Genomic DNA, 17294 nt, shown 5'->3' with positions numbered 1-17294 from the left:
TTAGACGAATATTGTTCAGCAGACAAATTCTAAGACAATAAACATTTTTTCAATATTGCATTAAATTGATAAATTGACACTCCTGAACCATCTTCATGGATCAAAAAGGAAACACTACCTTGAGGTCTAACTTCAAAAAATTATTTCACTGTCCTAACCAGACACAATGGTGATTCCGCTAAAGTCGCTAGCTTAATCCACAACCCTATTCGCCAGTTGATCCTTTTTTATTTTGTAATAGAAAATAATACTGTTCAATTTAACATCCTCAAACCTCAAAGATGCCATTGTCCGCTTATTAGCCGCTACTAACTCCAGTATGCAAAATGCTCCAAAGTATGCTACCACAAACACTACTTTAAACTGAAAACATGCTAAACTTTAATACTGACATTATGTTGCCCAACAAATCAAATGTAATTGGCCGTCTCCCATCAGCCCGGCTAAGGGATCTCCTAACACTTTTAAAGGGAACCTGTCATGAACTTTATGCTGCTCATACAAACGGCAGAATAAAGTAGAGACAGATGAGTTGATTTCAGCGGTCTGTCATTTATAAGTAAAAAGTAAGTGGTTGCCGAGAACCAACATCACAATCATTGCAGACTGGACCTGGAAAAGAGTCACGGCCACCTGAGAAGAGTCATGGTTATTCATGAATTCCTGCTCTCCCTGCCGATGACTGACAGCCTTCTACCTAGTTTTCTCCCTTCCTCTCTAGGAGAGAACTGCTAATTATCAGCAGATGGGCGGGAGAGCAGGAGGTTATGACTAACCATGACTCTTTTAAAGTAGATTTGACTCTTTCAAGGCCTGTGCTGAAATGATTATGATGCTGGCTCTTATCAAGCTTTTAATAATCATTGCAGCACAGGCCTTGAAAGAGTCAAATCTACCTGAGAAGAGTCATGGTTATTCATAATCTCCTGCTCTCCCGCCCATCTGCTGATAAAGGATGGTCTGTTCCTGTATCTGCATACTAATTCTCCGTGAGGTCCCAGGCAAACTCCTTAAATCCGTGGCTGCACATCGACCGCTCTCTGGGGACTAAATTTATTCCCAATAGGTCTTCATTTGTGTTGCACCTAGTATTCGCACAACCCTTTAAGGTGAGCCTCCATTTGGAGTACTTTTTTTAACTATGCATACGATTTTACCCTACGGTCTTTGTTTATTTTAGCTCATGAGTGACACCCTGCTGAAATCAGTGCGTCTGTCACTATTTTATGCTACCCTCAGTGAGGTCAGCATAAAGTTGATGACAGGTTCCCTTTAAGAAACTGCTTCACCACAAACTGATTAGAAAAAGACTAATAACCTGCAAATTTGAAAAAGAAAGAAACACCTGCCACAGCTTTATGCAAGACCGAGTGACCAAACCCTTCCTCTAACAAGGAACAAAGAAATGGAAAAAATAAATTAAAATCAATCAGAAAACAAGACACGTTCCTGACAATACAAAATTGATACAACCTGTTCCATCCCACGTTCGAGGAGCTAAAGACTTTTTAATGAACATGTTGATCATACCCGGATAAGATTCCAAACCTGTTCCGGACATGGAATTCCCACTCATTCTGCTTGTGGCACTAGAGAAAAGAATCTTTCCCACTGTGAGAATCAGCTATATCATTATCATTACTTGCAATATATTTAGCTTTGATCCAAACATTCAATTCGAATCAACAGTGAACTAAAAAACAACAACTATGTGATGACAAACAATTAATTGTGAATAGAACTCCTTTATTAACAAAAAAATAATAATACTCTCTTATTCTTAATAACATTACCCCAAATAACCAACAAAACCACTATAGGAAATAACTCCAAAAGAACCAAATTCTTATTCAAACCTAGCTCCACCAATCTGGCCACAGTTCAGCTGACCATTGACTGTTCAGAAAGGCTCCATAACCCCATGAACCTGAAGCATCTGTATATAAACCAAAAGACCCTGCTTCTTTAAAATCCTTCTGCCAAGCACGACGACCATTAAAATTAATAAAAAATTCTTCCCAAACCACTAAATCATTTTTCAAATCTTTAGTAATTCTAATGTGTGCGTGAGGAGATTTTAACCCTTTAGTCGCCATGTATAATCTTCCAGAAAAAAACAGACCAACCGGTATGATTCTTGATGCAAACGCCAATAAACCCAATAGACTCTATAAGTCTCTGAACTGAGTTTTCTTTACTGAATGCATTTTTCTGATCACAAAAATTGCCTTTTCAAACTTTTCAATAGGAAGCCTGAACTCCATATTAATTAAATCAATCATGACATCTAAAAACTAAATCTCCTGACACGGCCAGTTTTATTCATGAGCCAAGAGAACACCAAAATACATCTGAATGAAACCTTCTAATAAACGCGAACAATAGTGTTGATCAAGCACCAAAGTGCTTGGGTGTTCGGGTCGAACACCTAAGGATACTCAGGTGCTCTACTGAGCACCCGAGAATAATGGAAGTCAATGGCAGAACCCGAGCATTAAACCAGGAACCCCCTGCTCTGAAGAGGGGAGGGTGTCTGGTTCATAGGAAAAGGTCAGAAATTGATGGAAACACCACAGAAATGGTTCTGGAACAGCATGGGGGGATGTCTATATGCATCTTGGACTCCCAGGTCATTGCTGGGAACGATGTTGTCCAAGTAGTACGCCACTTTTACAGACTGACAATAATACGCACAAACCCGAAGATAAAATTAATTTTAGAGGAAAAATTGTTAGGAAACATTCTTTCCTGTATAATCACTTGTATATAAAGTGCAAATGCTGCCAAAAATTACAAGGAAGAAGCACTCCGATACAACCTGTATATCACATAATGGAGGGCCTCATTCACATTGTGCTACAATTGTTCAGGTAGTGGGACTTCTACACTCATAAACCATATGCACTAAGTGAAAGGGCTTCCAAAAATAACACGGAATTGGCACTTCAATACACCATTTATTACACACAAAAGAGGGCATCATACACCCTTGAAAAATTATGATTGATGGCCTGCTGGTGACCCTCTAAAACATTAGGAGCAAGGGCCTGCTGCAGAGCTGACACTCTAAAACATTAGTGGCGAGTGCCTGTTGCTGATCTGAGCATCAAAAAAATTATGAGCGAGTGCCTGCTGCTGAGCTGACCATTGAAAAAATTATGGGCGAGGACCTTCTGCTTAGCTAACCATTAAAAAAATTATGGGCGAGGGCCTGCTGGTGAGCTGACCCTGTAAAACATTAAGGTTGAGGGCCTGCTGGTGAGCTGACCCTCAAAAACATTATATGCGAGAACCTGCTGGCGAGCTTACCCTCTAAAAGACTGTAGGTAAAGGCCTGCTGGTGAGCTGACCATGTAAAACATTATGGTTGAGCACCTGCTGGTGAGCTGACCCACAAAAATATTATATGCGAAGGCCTGCAGGTGAGCAGACCCTCTAAAATATTACATGCGAGTGCCTGCAGGTGAGCTGGCCCTTTAAAAGATTGTAGGCGAGGGCCTGCTGGTGAGCTGACCCTCTAAAACATTATATGCGAGGGCCTGCAGGTGAGCTCCACAACATTAGGAGCGAGGGCAGACTAATAAGCAAAAGGAGGAGGAGGACGACGAGAAAAGGAAGATTGAACCATATACCCTTTTTTGTGGTGGAAGGGGTGCATTTAAAGTGCCTTTATGTTCAGCCGCTTTCCTCTGGTGGAGTAGAGAAGTCAGGGGCAATCCGGGCCTTGTTCATTTTTATAAGAGTTAACCTGTCAGCATTTTCCGTTTCTCCCAGCAGCACTAAATACCCAGTTGTTGTAAGGCAGAGGGATCATTGAGGACGTTGACACGGTTTGCTACGTACTCCTTCACCATCTTCAAAAATGTTTCCCTCCTTGTGATACTAGGTCGCACATCAGGGTAAGGGTGCTGGCAGTATGTCATGAAACTGTCCCCGGCTTTGGAGAGTGTTGCCCTGCCTCTGTTGGAACTGCTGTGTGTTCCCCTCGTCTCCCCTCCTCGGTTGCCCAAGGAACTACATACTCTGACGCCAGCGTTGTCAGCTGGAAATTTTTGGAGCAATTTTTCCACAAGGACCTTCTGGTATTGCACCATTTTGCTCATCCTCTCCACCACAGGAATAAGAGATGAGAAGTTCTCTTTGCAGCGGGGGTCGAACAACCAGTAATCGGTGTTGTCCAAAATGCGTAAAACGCGTGGGTAACGGGAAAGGCAGGCTAACATAAAGTCAGCCATGTGTGCCAGAGTCCCAACAGGCAAGACTTCGCTGTCGTCATCAGGAGAATGACTCTCAATTTCCTCATCCTCTTCCTCCTCTTCTGCCCATCCACGCTTAAAAGATAGAAGTGGGATGGTGACGCTGATAATGTTATCGCCGCTCACCATCTGTGTTGATTCCTCAAAGTTTCTTAAAACCTCACAGAGGTCAGACATCCATGCCCACTCCTCGCTTGTAAAAAGTGGAAGCTGACTGGAAAGGCGACAACCATATTGCAGCTGGTATATCACTACTGCCCTTTACTGCTCACAAAACCTGGCCAACATGTGGAACGTCAAGTTCCAGCGTGTGCTCGCATCGCACAACTGTCAGTGAACTGGCAATTGTAAGCGCTGCTGCAGCATTGACAGACCAGCGGAAGCTGTTGATGACTTGCAAAAATGGGCACACTCACGCCGCACCTTCACCAGTAGCTCAGGCAAATTGGGGTAGGTTTTGAGAAACCGCTGAACCACTAAGTTAAAGACGTGGGCTAGGAATGGGATGTGTGTGAGCTTGCCGAGCTCCAAAGCCGCCACCAAGTTATGGCCATTATCAGACACAACCATGCCTGGTTCTATGTTGAGTGGCGAGAGCCACAGCTCAGTCTGGTCTCTTATCCCCTGCCACAGCTCTGCGGCGGTGTGCTGTTTGTCACCTAAGCAGATCAGCTTAGTGGATGTCATTGTCAGTGCTACACTGCTTCCAGCTACCAACTGATGGCTGAATGGTGCTGCAAGAGGCTAATTATGAGTTGGAAGTGGAGGAGGCGGAGTAGGAGAAGTGGGGGTTGGAGCCACTAACGTAGGTGGTGGCGGAAACCCTGATGGAAGTAGGGCCCGCAATCCTTTGCGGTAGCACCTGTGCCATCCCAGGATACGACTCATTCCCGACCTCCACAACGTTCACCCAGTGTGCTGTCAGGGAAATGTAGGGTCCCTGTCCGAAAGCACTTGTCCATGTGTCAGTGGTTAAGTATACCTTCCCAGTAACTGCGTTGGTCAGGGCACGGGTGATGTTATGGGACACATGCTGGTGTAAGGTGGGCATGGCCCATCGTGAAAAATAGTGGTGGCTGGGGACTGCGTAATGAGGGGCGGCCGCCGACATCAGGCTGCGGAAGGCCTCAGTGTCCACAAGCCTAAATGGCAACATTTCCAGGGCCAGTAATTTGGAAAGTTGTGCATTTAGTGCAATGGTGTCACGGCTGTGTCATGGTCTGGTGTAGTGGACCATGACACTTTTGACGTGCATGCTTGTTGCCAGTGGCAACATGTTGTTTTGCATGTTTTGACACTTACCCTTTAAGTTTTGTGTTCCTTCCCACCCTGGTGTGATTAGGGTTAAGTTGTGTGCTTGGTGGAGCTGGGTGTGGCCTCTGGTCTCTTCTTATACTGTCTTGTGAGCCTGAAGGTCAGATGGCTGTCTGCCTTTATATGTGTAGGAGCTCTGCTCCTCTCTGGATGTGTCATCTTTGCAGTGTGAGGGCATTCTAGTTGGACATCGGTTGTCACACTTTGTCTCCTTTCCCCTCCTCACCTGTTATGCTGTTTGGTGTGGTTCATGTTGGGGTTTTGTTGTTTATGTCATGTCTGGTCTTCCATGTCTGGTCTGTGTGGTGTTAGTGATCAGCATGGATGATTGACATTTTCCTCTGTGTGTTGTTTCTCCGTGATGGGGTCCCAGGGGTTCCTCGGAGGGGGAACCTAAAGAGTCTGAACAGCCCTGCATGGAGCTACCATGCATCCGGTGTTCGCATGGTGATCCGTGTTGTTTTGGAGTCGTGGTTCCCTCTTTGCTGTGGCAGGTAAGTGTTTGTTGTTCTGGTTTGCCGTTGTTACACTGGGTGCTTACCTGACGTTCAGTGGCTGCACTATGTCTTTTGCATCCCCTTTGTGGCTGGCCTGTTGGAGATTATGATTCCTCTGTGTCGTGGAGGAATCAGTTATCTCCACATTCTGACACTATATTGCAGGGACCGATAGGGTCTTTAGGGCTCAGGTTCTAGAGTAAGAGCCCCCCTACCATCGAGGGTGGCTCATACAGTCAGGTCAGCGATAGGTTCAGGGAAGCCTAAGTGGTTACCTGCCCCCTTTTCCCTGTTTCCAGGCCTTGCTTCTACCCTATTTTCCCTACATTGTAAGGTGGGGGGTTTCCCTCACTCCCCACCGTGACATATGGCCTGTGGGTGGGTGGCTGGGTATTTGCACTTGCATTCAAATGTTTGGAGTAAGGACATATCTATGCTGCGCTGGGACACGTAAGTAGAAGTGGTCGTTGATGGTCCAGGTGCAGGGCAGGAGGCATCCGGGCCTGCGCCTTCGACAGGGAATTGGCCAGCAAGTAAAACAGGGGAAGAGGAGGCAGTGGTGTGACCCACAGACACAGATTGTGGACACAGGCGTTCGGCCCACCTATTATGGTGCTTTGATGCCAAGTGGCGGATCATGCTGATGGTGGAGAGGTTACTAGTGTTTACGCTCCTGCTCATTTTTGTATGGCAAAGGTTGCAAATTACAATTCTTTTGTCGTCCGCACTTTCCTCAAAAAAGCATCAGACTGCGGAACCACCTACCCCTTGGCAAGGGAGATTTCCACAAGGGTGTGCTCCGGGGAACCGTTGTGGGCCTGTTTAGTGTGGCCCGCCTTCTCCCTTTTGCCACCCCACTGCCTCTTCCAGCCTGTTACAGTGCTGCGGATCCCTCCCCCTCTATACTGCTGTGCTCGCTCGGCTTGCCACCTTCCCAGGTTGGGTCAGTGACTTCATCGTCCACCACCTCCTCTTCCACTTCCTCACTCTGCTCATCCTCCTGACTTGTTGACCTAACAACCTCAGTTATTGACAACTGTGTCTCCTCATCATCAACCTCTTGAGACACTAATTGCCGTTGAGTTATTGGAAACTGTGTCTCATCATCATCCATCTCGTGAAACACTAATTGCCGGTCCCCACCGTCATCTTCTTGTGACTATGGATGCTCAAGAGTTTTGGAATCAGGGCACAAGATCTTATGTCCCTCTTCAAGCGGGCTTGTCGAGAGGCCAAAATGAAGGAATGGCGCTGAAAAGAGCTCCTTGGAATATCCAAGTGTGGGATCACTTGTTTAGCAAGACTCTCCATGGTGGGAGGAAGGAGGATCAGGGTGAGGATTGTGTTGACCAGTCTCTTGGCTACCGAGAATGGACTTGGTGGAAAACAGGGTTGTGCTTAACTGACTGGAAGCATTATCTGCTGCAATCCAACTGACCTGGTCGCACTGGTCTGACTTCGATAGCGTTGTCCTGCGCCGCCCTGAAAACTCGGACATGAAGCTAGGTATCGTAGATTATTGTTTTTCTTGTGCTCTGGCAGCAGGCACAGTTTCAACATGCCCAGGGCCCCGGCCTCTGCGTGCACCATCAGCATCAGGCCACTTCCCTGTCCCTTACTGCTCGCCTTCTTCATATTAAATGTTATAAATGCTTGAAAGTATGTCACACATACAGTAGCGTAGAATTTGTAAGTGTATGCGCCAAAAAATTAAAAAAGGTATTTGGGATGTGGAAACGTTACACAGGAGAAATATTGCAGGTAATGTTGCTGATATCAGCAGCTGCTAATATAAAATTACAGGGGATGTCACAGGTATTTGGGATGTGGAAACATTACACAGGAGAAATACCGCAGATAATGTCGCTGATGTCACCAGCAACTAATACAAAATTACAGGGAATGTCACAGGTATTTGGGATGTGGAAATGTTACACAGGAGATGTACCCCAGGTAATGTCACTGTCCACAGCGGACACCATCTGCACTGGATGTCACAGACATTTTTGGGATGTGCACACGTTACACAGGAGATGTAGCGCAGATAATGTTGCTGTCTGCAGCAGCCTAACTATTGCACTCTATTTTGCGCAGGATGCGCTAAAAATAGATATTGCTGCCACACACAATAGTCCTTAAAAAGACTTTTGGGTCTGTAAAGTTTTAGCAATTTAGAGCAGGTTGCGCTAAAAATATATATTGCTTCTGCCACACACAACAATAGTCCTTAAAAGGACTTTTGGGTCTCAAAATAGAAACAAGACCAGGAAAACCCCACTACTTGCAGACTGCAAAACAGATACGGTTCTGTGCACGAGCCCTATCACTTAGGCCTCATGCACACGGCCGTTGTTTGGGTCCACATCTGAGCTGCCGTTTTCGCGGCTCGGATGCGGACCCATTCACTTCAATGGGGCCGCAAAAGATGCGGACAGCACTCCGTGTGCTGTCCGCATCCGTTGCTCCGTTCCATGGCGCCGCTAAAAAGATATAACATGTTCTATTCTTGTCCGCGCTTTACAGACAAGAATAGGCATTTATATTGAAGGCTGTCCGTGCCGTTCCGCAAATTGCGGAACGCGCACGGACGCCATCTGTGATTTGAGGATCCACGATTTTCGGAACGCAAAACACAGCACGGACGTGTGCATGAGGCCTTATACTCAGCACCCATAACAATGACATCCACAAAGCCCTCATAACAGTGACATCCACAGTGCCCCCATAACAGTGACATCCACAGTGCCCCCATAACAGTGACATCAACAGTGCCCCCATAACAGTGACATCAACACTGCCCCCATGACAGTGACGTCCACAGTGCCCATATAACAGTGACATCCACAGTGCCCCCATAACAGTGACATCTACAGTATCCAAATAACAGTGACATCCACAGTGTTCCAATAAAAGTGATATCCACAGTGCTCCCATAACAGTGATATCCACAGTGGTCCCATAACAGTGATATCCACAGTCCATCCATAACAGTGACATCCACAGTGCCCCCATAACAGTGACATCCACAGTGCCCCCATAACAGTGACATCCAGTGCCCCTAGTACCATCCAGTTCCCCCACTATGCCATGCAGTGCCACCTTGTTTGCCATCCAGTGCCCGTTTGCCATTAATTGCCCCCATGGTGTCATCCATTGTCCGCCTTGTGCCATCCAGTTCCCCCGTTGTGCCATCCATTGCCCCCTTGTGCCATCCAGTGCACTCACTGTGCCATGCAGTGCCCCCTTGTTTGCCATCCAGTGCCCCTGTTGCCATCCAGTGCCCCTATTTGCCATCCAGTGCCTCCTCGCTGTGCAGGAGTCAGTATAGGCTTCACATAGAAGCCTGTACGATACAGAGACTGACGGCCGGCGGCCCTGCACATGCGCACTAGCATTTAGCCTATTGCGCTGTGAAGATTGCCGGCGGGCGCTTTTTCCAGCAGGAGGCGGTGACGATCCGTCTCTTGCTGGAGAAAGGAAAAGAAGACAGGAAGAGAAGACAGACTTCGGCCGGAAGATAGAAAATCCATCAGGAGGGACCACGTGACCGGGATCTCCAAACTGGCTGTACTGTGGAAGGTAAGTATGAGGCTACTAACCTTCCCTCCACAGGTTAGATTTAGCCAGCAATTATTAGGTTTGGACAGGAGAACCCTTTTAATGTCTGTCTTTGCCATGAAACACCCTTTCCCAACAGCATCATCAAAATATGTGTAAGATACTGATGCCATTTCTTTATCCAATGAATCATTAAGTGAGTCCTTCAACGGATAAGATAAGTGATGTATTAATCTAAATTCATTAGGATCCTTCTTAGGCACTACTAAGCCCAAAGGAGATATCCTAAAATCAGAAAAAGGTGGGGCATTAAATTGGCCAGCAATCCTATATATATCCATGTGTCGTTGTTAAAGATGCCCTCGATCAGGGCTAATTACGTTTGCTCTACTGCTCCAAATTGTTCTGATCCTAGAATTTTACATGCATGGAAGAACCCACACCGACACCAGGCAAGGGTCAAAGCAGTTTCTCCTTTATTCAAGGAAGTGAAGCAGTTTATAAGGACATCAGAAGGGCCATCCCCCCTGAGGCTCGTGGCATTGTTCCATTGGCGAGAATACAATAATAAGAAAAGAGATAACACTTGGCATCTGTGCATTGTTTTACTCACTCTGGTATGCAAACTATGTAAACATCTAAGTGCAAGCGCCATATTGTAAAGGCTTCGCACCAGCAGCAGTACAGCATACGTCAGGGAGGAGGGTCCTCTTGGAACTTAAGTGAATAAGGCGTTAGCAGAGAACTGGAGGATATGGGGGCCATCTTACTTAATCATGAATGATATCCACATCTCTATCACCTTCTAACTAATGGCAAATAAACAAAAATTACACAACCTTTACCTGTGAATCTGGAGACATAAAAACCACTAGAAAATCCATTAACAATTATTGCCGCCGAACATTTTTTCCCATTTCACTGGCGTCTAAGCTTTTAGAAAATTGATTTGATTTGATCGAAACATGGGATGCGCACCTGCACAAAAAGAACACTCATGGCGGTATTTACAATTACTCAGCCATTTACATGCTGATTCGTTGTACGCAAAGTAAACTCCTTTTTTTTTATATTCGCACCAATGAATTATCATGGAAACCCGTTCGCTGTGGTAACATCAGGCTAAGCCAAAGGCCAACATCTTTAGATCCACATTTCATATTGCTGTGCACCACCAACTTCTGGCGGAAAGTCTCATCATCTGAAAACCACGCAAGGCCACTAAAATTTCGGTATGCCTCCAAAATGCAATCCACGTACTGGACCAAACCAACACAAAGCTGCGGGTGTTTCGCACATAAAACTGAGGAATAAATGCAAAAGGCCTGCAACCAGTTATTAAACGACCGTGGTGCAGATCTTTTCCTATCCTCCTCTTTATCATCAACCTTTTTCTCATTTTTAAAAGACTCTTTGGCAGAAGGAAGTAGAGATAAAATCTCTACATACTCCTTCCTCCAAATTTTTTCTTTCACTGTTTGTGATAAATGAAACCCCAAAGGAGGACCTTCACAGGTCATAGCCTCCTGTAAGCAGGTTTCAGATACCCCAACTCTGTTATCTACGTTAACCTATGTATGAATTGCACTGCTGCAGGCGGATTAACCTGCGTGGGCTAGCCTAAGCAGAAGCTTGCTATCAGAATTCCCTATGTTGTTGGGCAAAGCAATGCTCTGCCCACATAAATCCTGTGCTGGACCAGAGATGGTTGTGCTGGAGGCCGGCTGCGGTGCTCAACTCAAAACCCCAGACTGCGATGCAGCCCGTCTAGGGGAGGAGCACCTGCTGCCACCTCTTCTGTTAACCACTTCTGAAGGGGAGTAGGATCTTCTTGGCCTCTTCATCCTCCTGGAGACACAGCTCGGTTCTTCAGTGCTATGGGAAGCGCTCCCTGCTGCCGCTATCTTCGCTTCCTCAATGATGTCACTACACTGCGCGTCGTCACGTGACCCCGCTGTGCATGCGTGACTATGTGAGCTCCAGCGGAGAGAGGCCGGCACTTTATCTATAGTATGCAAGCATGACCACCGCTGCTGGATTGCAGGGTGGTCGTAACCATGGAAACTAGCAGTGTAAAATATGATGAAAAAAATTAATCCAGCCTGCAAAGGAAGCAATATGGACAATCACAATACGCCTTGTATTAACTTTCTCTACATGATAAATGCCTTTTGCTGAAGTGAGATGACCCCTTTAAGAACCTCACTCATGGACTCATGATTCAGAACTGGCGGTGTGATGTTTTGCCATTTTTCTACTGTCTGATTTTAGGACGTGGGTATCTGAGGTGACTCTTCCACATCACACGTCTCATGACTACAAATATTTGCAATCCTAGAGCCTGGTAAAGCTAAGTGACAGCCGAGCACCGATATGCACATAGTGGGGGTCATTTATCACTGTCTCAAAGCCACTAAAGAGGCGTAAAAAAGTTTAAAATGATGTCGCATAATTCTCAAATTTTCTATCTTCTCGACACTTTTTGTGACGGGAGGGGCGGAGCTTAGTGTGGCCTGCCAGATTTACTCTAACTTACGCCAGAAAATATAGCTAAAGTATACGCATGCCCCTGGTTGGTGTAGACTTCAGTGCACAGAGGCGCAGAGATATGTCTAATTTATTAGGAATCTGCCTCAATAATTTAGGCACATCTTACTCCTTCGCAGAGGGTTCAAGCCGAGTGTATGGGGGTCCCTCTGTGTGCCCCAAATTATCATATTATTGACACTGAACAATATGGGCACCTTTGGAGCGATTGTTTTCATAATTGATTTACATCTATTTTGGGGTAAATCACATTGGGGCAGATTTACCATCGGGCGCACTAGACGTCTGCCGCACATGGCATACACCACATTTATTCCTAGTTTTAGACAATTTTCCAGCCTCGTCCAACAGGCTGTGTGGATCAGCAGAAAGTGTGTGTGTGGCTTAATAGGAAAGGGGCATGGCTGACGATGTGACCAGTGCTGGACTAGGCTGCCTTGGGCCCACCAGTAAAATTCATTCTGAGGCCCATTATTAAAGGGGTGATTCCCATACACTTGAATAGGAAGGAGTCGTCCCATAGAAGTGAATGTGATGTCGACGGCGAGCAGGCAATCAATGAAGGGAAGGAAGTGCTTGCGCAAGCGCAGCCTTCTCTTCAAACAGCTGATCGTTGGAGGTGTCGGACTTCCCCCGATCTGATTTTGATGACCTATTCTTAGGATTGGTCATCAATATTAAAATCCAGGAAAACCCCTTTAAGCTACATGCAAATATTATCAGCTCACACAGCGGCAGCTAGACCCTAAAGATGAAAGATGATAGGGGTCCCTGCAGAGAAGGCATGTCCCTGATGAAAGATGACATGGCTGGCAGCTTCTATATCTGGGGTGTTGAACAGGGTCAATCACTTGCAGTATAAACCCTAAGGACAAAATGAGGGAAAGAGAGCGCCAGATCCCGTTTCAAAGTACAATTAGAAATGAAATAGGAAGCACCATTCGCAGTGATGACTACTATATGGCACAAAATGTATACTATTCTGTTAAGTGTCTGCAATCACAAACACTTCTTGGAGCTGCCTCCCCCTCCCTTCTCTCTCTCTTTTTTCCTTTTTTAGCACTATCCTCACCATCCCTGTTGGCGCCCAGATTTCTTCATTCCTTTGGGATAAGTCGTGATCCCTACGGGTCTGAATTAACTTCCGCTTTTTTTCTCTGTTCTAGCTTCTATATCTACAAGTCTACTGAGCCGTGGTTTGTCAAATGGACCCAGGCTGGTTGAGATGCTGTACGTTGCCTATCTCTGTGTAGTGCAGTTAGTCTAGGGTGGGGGACTAGGGATCCACCTTACTCAGGGGCCCACCAGCGGATTCACTGGTCGGCTAGTCTGAGCCTGGATGTGACGGTGTGCACCAAATTTGCACAAGCAATTTGGCAAAAAAAAAATTGCGGCGCAAAGTAAGTCAACTAAAAGGTGCACACCGTTGCCGCTCAAGTCACGCCCCCTTAGCCCACAAAGCCACACCCACTTTCTGCCTAGTCAAGCCCTACTAAAAAGACATTGCCCACGTTTTTTTTTAAAGTCACCTTCTCCAGCATGTGTCCCCAAGCAGCACATCTTGGGGACATATCACCTATGAAGCCAGTCATTGGATGCGGTGGGGCAGCTGACCCCACCCATGTGGAAGTTGACAGAACGGGACAAGAAGTCCAGCAAAGGCAGCCCAGGAGCTGGTATCGATTTCTTCACAGGTACTACAAGATGGGGGGGGGGGGGGGGGGGGAACAACCATTTTATTAAATGTGTGGTGTAAGGCATCTGCATCAGAATTTGGGCATATTTGCAATAAAAAATCTGCCTCAGTTTTGGCTGAAAAATGCTATCCTGTGATAAATCAATCAGAACCATCCCTCTCTGACCTTTCCTGAACGATCTTCTTAGCTGATTAATACCCAAATTAAAGATCCTACAGAGGGAAAAACGTATGCCAAGGAATATTAGCCTACTGTATTAGACTCTCTTCTGTCATATGTCTGATGCATGAGACAGGGGCGGCCTGGCCATAGACCCTACTGGGAAATTACCCAATGGGCCAACTGAGCCCTCCTCATGGCTGCCAGCCGGGTACATAACGATTGGATGCTCTCAGCATTAATTACTGATAGGAGCATTAAGTACTAATGTTCATGGCTGGCGGCTTCAAGTTCCCGTCCTGAATTCAACTGTTTTGCCATCTTTAGGACGGTGATACAGTTGAATACTGCAGTGGGGGCGGCAGTATTTTGTGCTGTACTGTGGTATTTGGTTCTGCTGGGGCGGTATTTTGTACTGCACTATTGTATTTGGTTCTGTTGGGCCAGAATTTTGTGCTGCACTGTGACATTTAGTTTGGCTGTGGCGGTATTCTGTGCTGTACTACGGTATTGCTGTTCCCGCCACTTAATTTTTTTTCCAGGGCTGCTTTTTCCCAGTCCGTCCCTGGCAGGAGGTTTTCCAGGGCATATGCCAAACATAGTTAAAAAGTGATATGAGAAGAGCTCCGAGGTCACACTTACATTTGCTGTATTTTTACGTTATTTTTAAGTGTGAGGTGTAAAATACAAGTAAAGCTAATAAATCACTACTATTACACTTCTTGGAGGGCTTGTACTGCTCTATTGCACACAGGGTTGCCACCCGGCCGGTATCTCACTGGCCAAGCCGGTGATTTAGTGCCCCTGTCGATGCAGGTATTTTCCTATAAGGACTGTTACTAATTAGCGCTTCCATTGTGGAGCGCGCTCATTAGTACAGCCTATAACTCCTGCCCCTCCCCCACTTGTGTTAAGAAAAAAAAAAAGAACTCACCTCCATTTGATTGCGCCCTGAGAACACCCACTGCTCACTGGAAGCTCAGGACAGGACCTGCACGCCAGCATGATGACGTTTCGCAGGTCCTGTCCTGATCTTCCAATGAGCAGCGAGTGTTCACAGGGGCGGAATTGAAGGGATGAGGCGAGTTCTTTTCTTTTTTTTTTTGACCAAGCAGAGAAGCGGGCATTATTAATTTTGAGGGGCACTAATGGGGGCATTATTAATTCTGGGGGGCACTAATTGAGACATTACTATTACTGGGGGCACTAATGGGGCATTATTAATTCTGGGGGGCACTAATGGAGGCATTACTATTACTGGGGGCATTATTAATTCTGGGGGGCACTAATGGAGGCATTACTATTACTGGGGGGCGGCACTAATAGGGAAATTATTAAATCTGGGAGGCACTAATTGGGGCATTAATATTACTGGGGAGCACTAATAGGGGCATTAATATTACTGGGGAGCACTAATAGGGGCATTAGTATTACTGGGGACACTATTAATTTGGGGGGACAAATAGGGGCATTATTAATTTTGGGGAGCACTAACTGAGGCATTACCATTACTGGGGGCACTAATGGAGGTGTTATTAATTCTGGGGGGCACTAATTGGGGCATTAATATTACAGAGGGGCACTAATGAGGGTATTATTAATTCTGGGGGCACTAATGGTGGCAATATTAATTCAGGGGGGAACTAATGGAGGCATTAATATTACTGGGGGGCACTAATTGAGGCATTACTATTATTGGGGGCACTAACCAGGGGCATTATTCATTCTGGGGGGCACTAATGGAGGCATTAATATTACTGAGGAGCCACATTATGACATAGCGACAACCCACGCCCCCACCCACTTTGCCATTTCTTGTTAGGAAAGCTGGCACCCCTTATCGGACTCCTCCAGAGGACGCTATGAGACTAGCCATGGCCGTGCAGTGTGTACGGGTACCTGTGTGGGAGAAGTAGGAGGTGAGGGGGGAGGCTCCACGCTGCGCCCCCAGACTGCTCCTCCTCACGGCCTCCAGAAGGCGCGCTGCCGGGTGCATGATCCAGGCCGGATCCCCCGACTGTCTGTGTGGGCACTCGGGAAGTGCTGAGGGAAGGCTCGTGAGGAAGAGGAGGGTCAGGAGGGCGGAAAGTCTACAGTCTGCCGGCCGCGACTAGTTATTAGATAACGGAGACGTCACGGTGGAATATATTACATATTATCTCTCAGGGATATAATGGAGAGCGAGTCCTCCTCAGTGCTGCACGCCTCGTTTAGTCTTTGTCACTTATCAGAGGTGACCGAGCTTACAGCCCGGGGTAATGGCTGCCGTGCGGGTATACAGGTATATAGACTGTATGGCCGCCTGGGTAGACACATGGAGGTGTGCCCCACACCGCTGAAATAGTGTCATTCTGACAACACCAAACCTACTACAGGGGAGGTGTGGCATAGACCATGGGGCACTGCTGGGTGGTGGTAAAGCAGTGTTCACACAGGGAATGGGCACGGATCTGCAGGGTATAGCGGGCTGGACGTATAGCAGAGGGTCCTTTTGCTGTACATCATGTCTAGATGATGAGCCTTGTGCACCCTGCACTTAATTCAGTTGGAAAGTGTAGTTGACCACGATTCTCAACAGTAGAGATGAGCGAACTTCTGTTTTAAGTTCGGCGTCTAAAGTTCGGGGGCGGGTTAGCGGAGAATCCCGATCTGGAACCGGATATGGATTCCGACTTCCGTTGTGGTCCGTGGTAGCGGAATCAATAATCGGCCATTATTGATTCCGCTACCACGGACCACAACGGAAGTCGGAATCCATATCCGGTTCCAGATCGGGATTCTCCGCTAACCCGCCCCCGAACTTTAGACGCCGAACTTAAAACAGAAGTTCGCTCATCTCTACTCAACAGCCCAAGTGAATCAGTTCCCTCCAGTGCCATCAGCTCTACTATCCCCTAGTGCCTTCATCTCTCCCCAACCCCAGAGCCATCAGCTCTCCCCCACCCCAGAGCCATCAGCTCTCCCCCACCCCAGAGCCATCAGCTCTCCCCCACCCCAGAGCCATCAGCTCTCCCCCACCTCAGAGCCATAAGCTCTTCCCCACCCCAGAGCCATCAGCTTTCCCCCCTTGTGCCAGCAGCTCACCCCCACCTCAGAGCCATCAGCTCTACCTCCCTTGTGCCAGCAGCTCTACCTCCCTTGTGCCAGCAGCTCTACCCCCCTTGTGCCAGCAGCTCTCCCCCCCCCCCTTGTGCTAGCAGCTCCCCCCCCCCCCTTGTGTCAGCAGCTCTCTCCCCTTGTGCCATCATCTCACCCCCTTGTGCCAG

The 17294-nt window shown here is 47.0% G+C and overlaps 1 protein-coding gene across 3 annotated transcripts in view; it reads right to left on the bottom strand.

The window, feature by feature from the left end:
* Positions 1-16220, bottom strand: part of SUGCT (succinyl-CoA:glutarate-CoA transferase) — a 942268-nt gene extending 926048 nt beyond the window's left edge. Inside the window, exon 1 of one of the 3 annotated variants that reach the window (XM_044293705.1) lies at positions 15928-16220. In XM_044293705.1, coding sequence (XP_044149640.1) covers positions 15928-16024 — 97 coding nt within the window. In that variant the 5' untranslated portion in view covers positions 16025-16220. The remainder of the gene's footprint in view (positions 1-15927) is intronic. The other 2 variants (XM_044293704.1, XM_044293703.1) reach the window with 2 other exon arrangements.
* Between the last annotated feature and the right edge of the window lie 1074 nt (positions 16221-17294).

Source organism: Bufo gargarizans, chromosome 5 (genome assembly GCF_014858855.1).
Source record: "Bufo gargarizans isolate SCDJY-AF-19 chromosome 5, ASM1485885v1, whole genome shotgun sequence".
NCBI lineage: Eukaryota > Metazoa > Chordata > Amphibia > Anura > Bufonidae > Bufo > Bufo gargarizans.
Note: the sequence above shows the minus strand (reverse complement) of the source record. Positions and strands in the feature narration are given on the sequence as shown.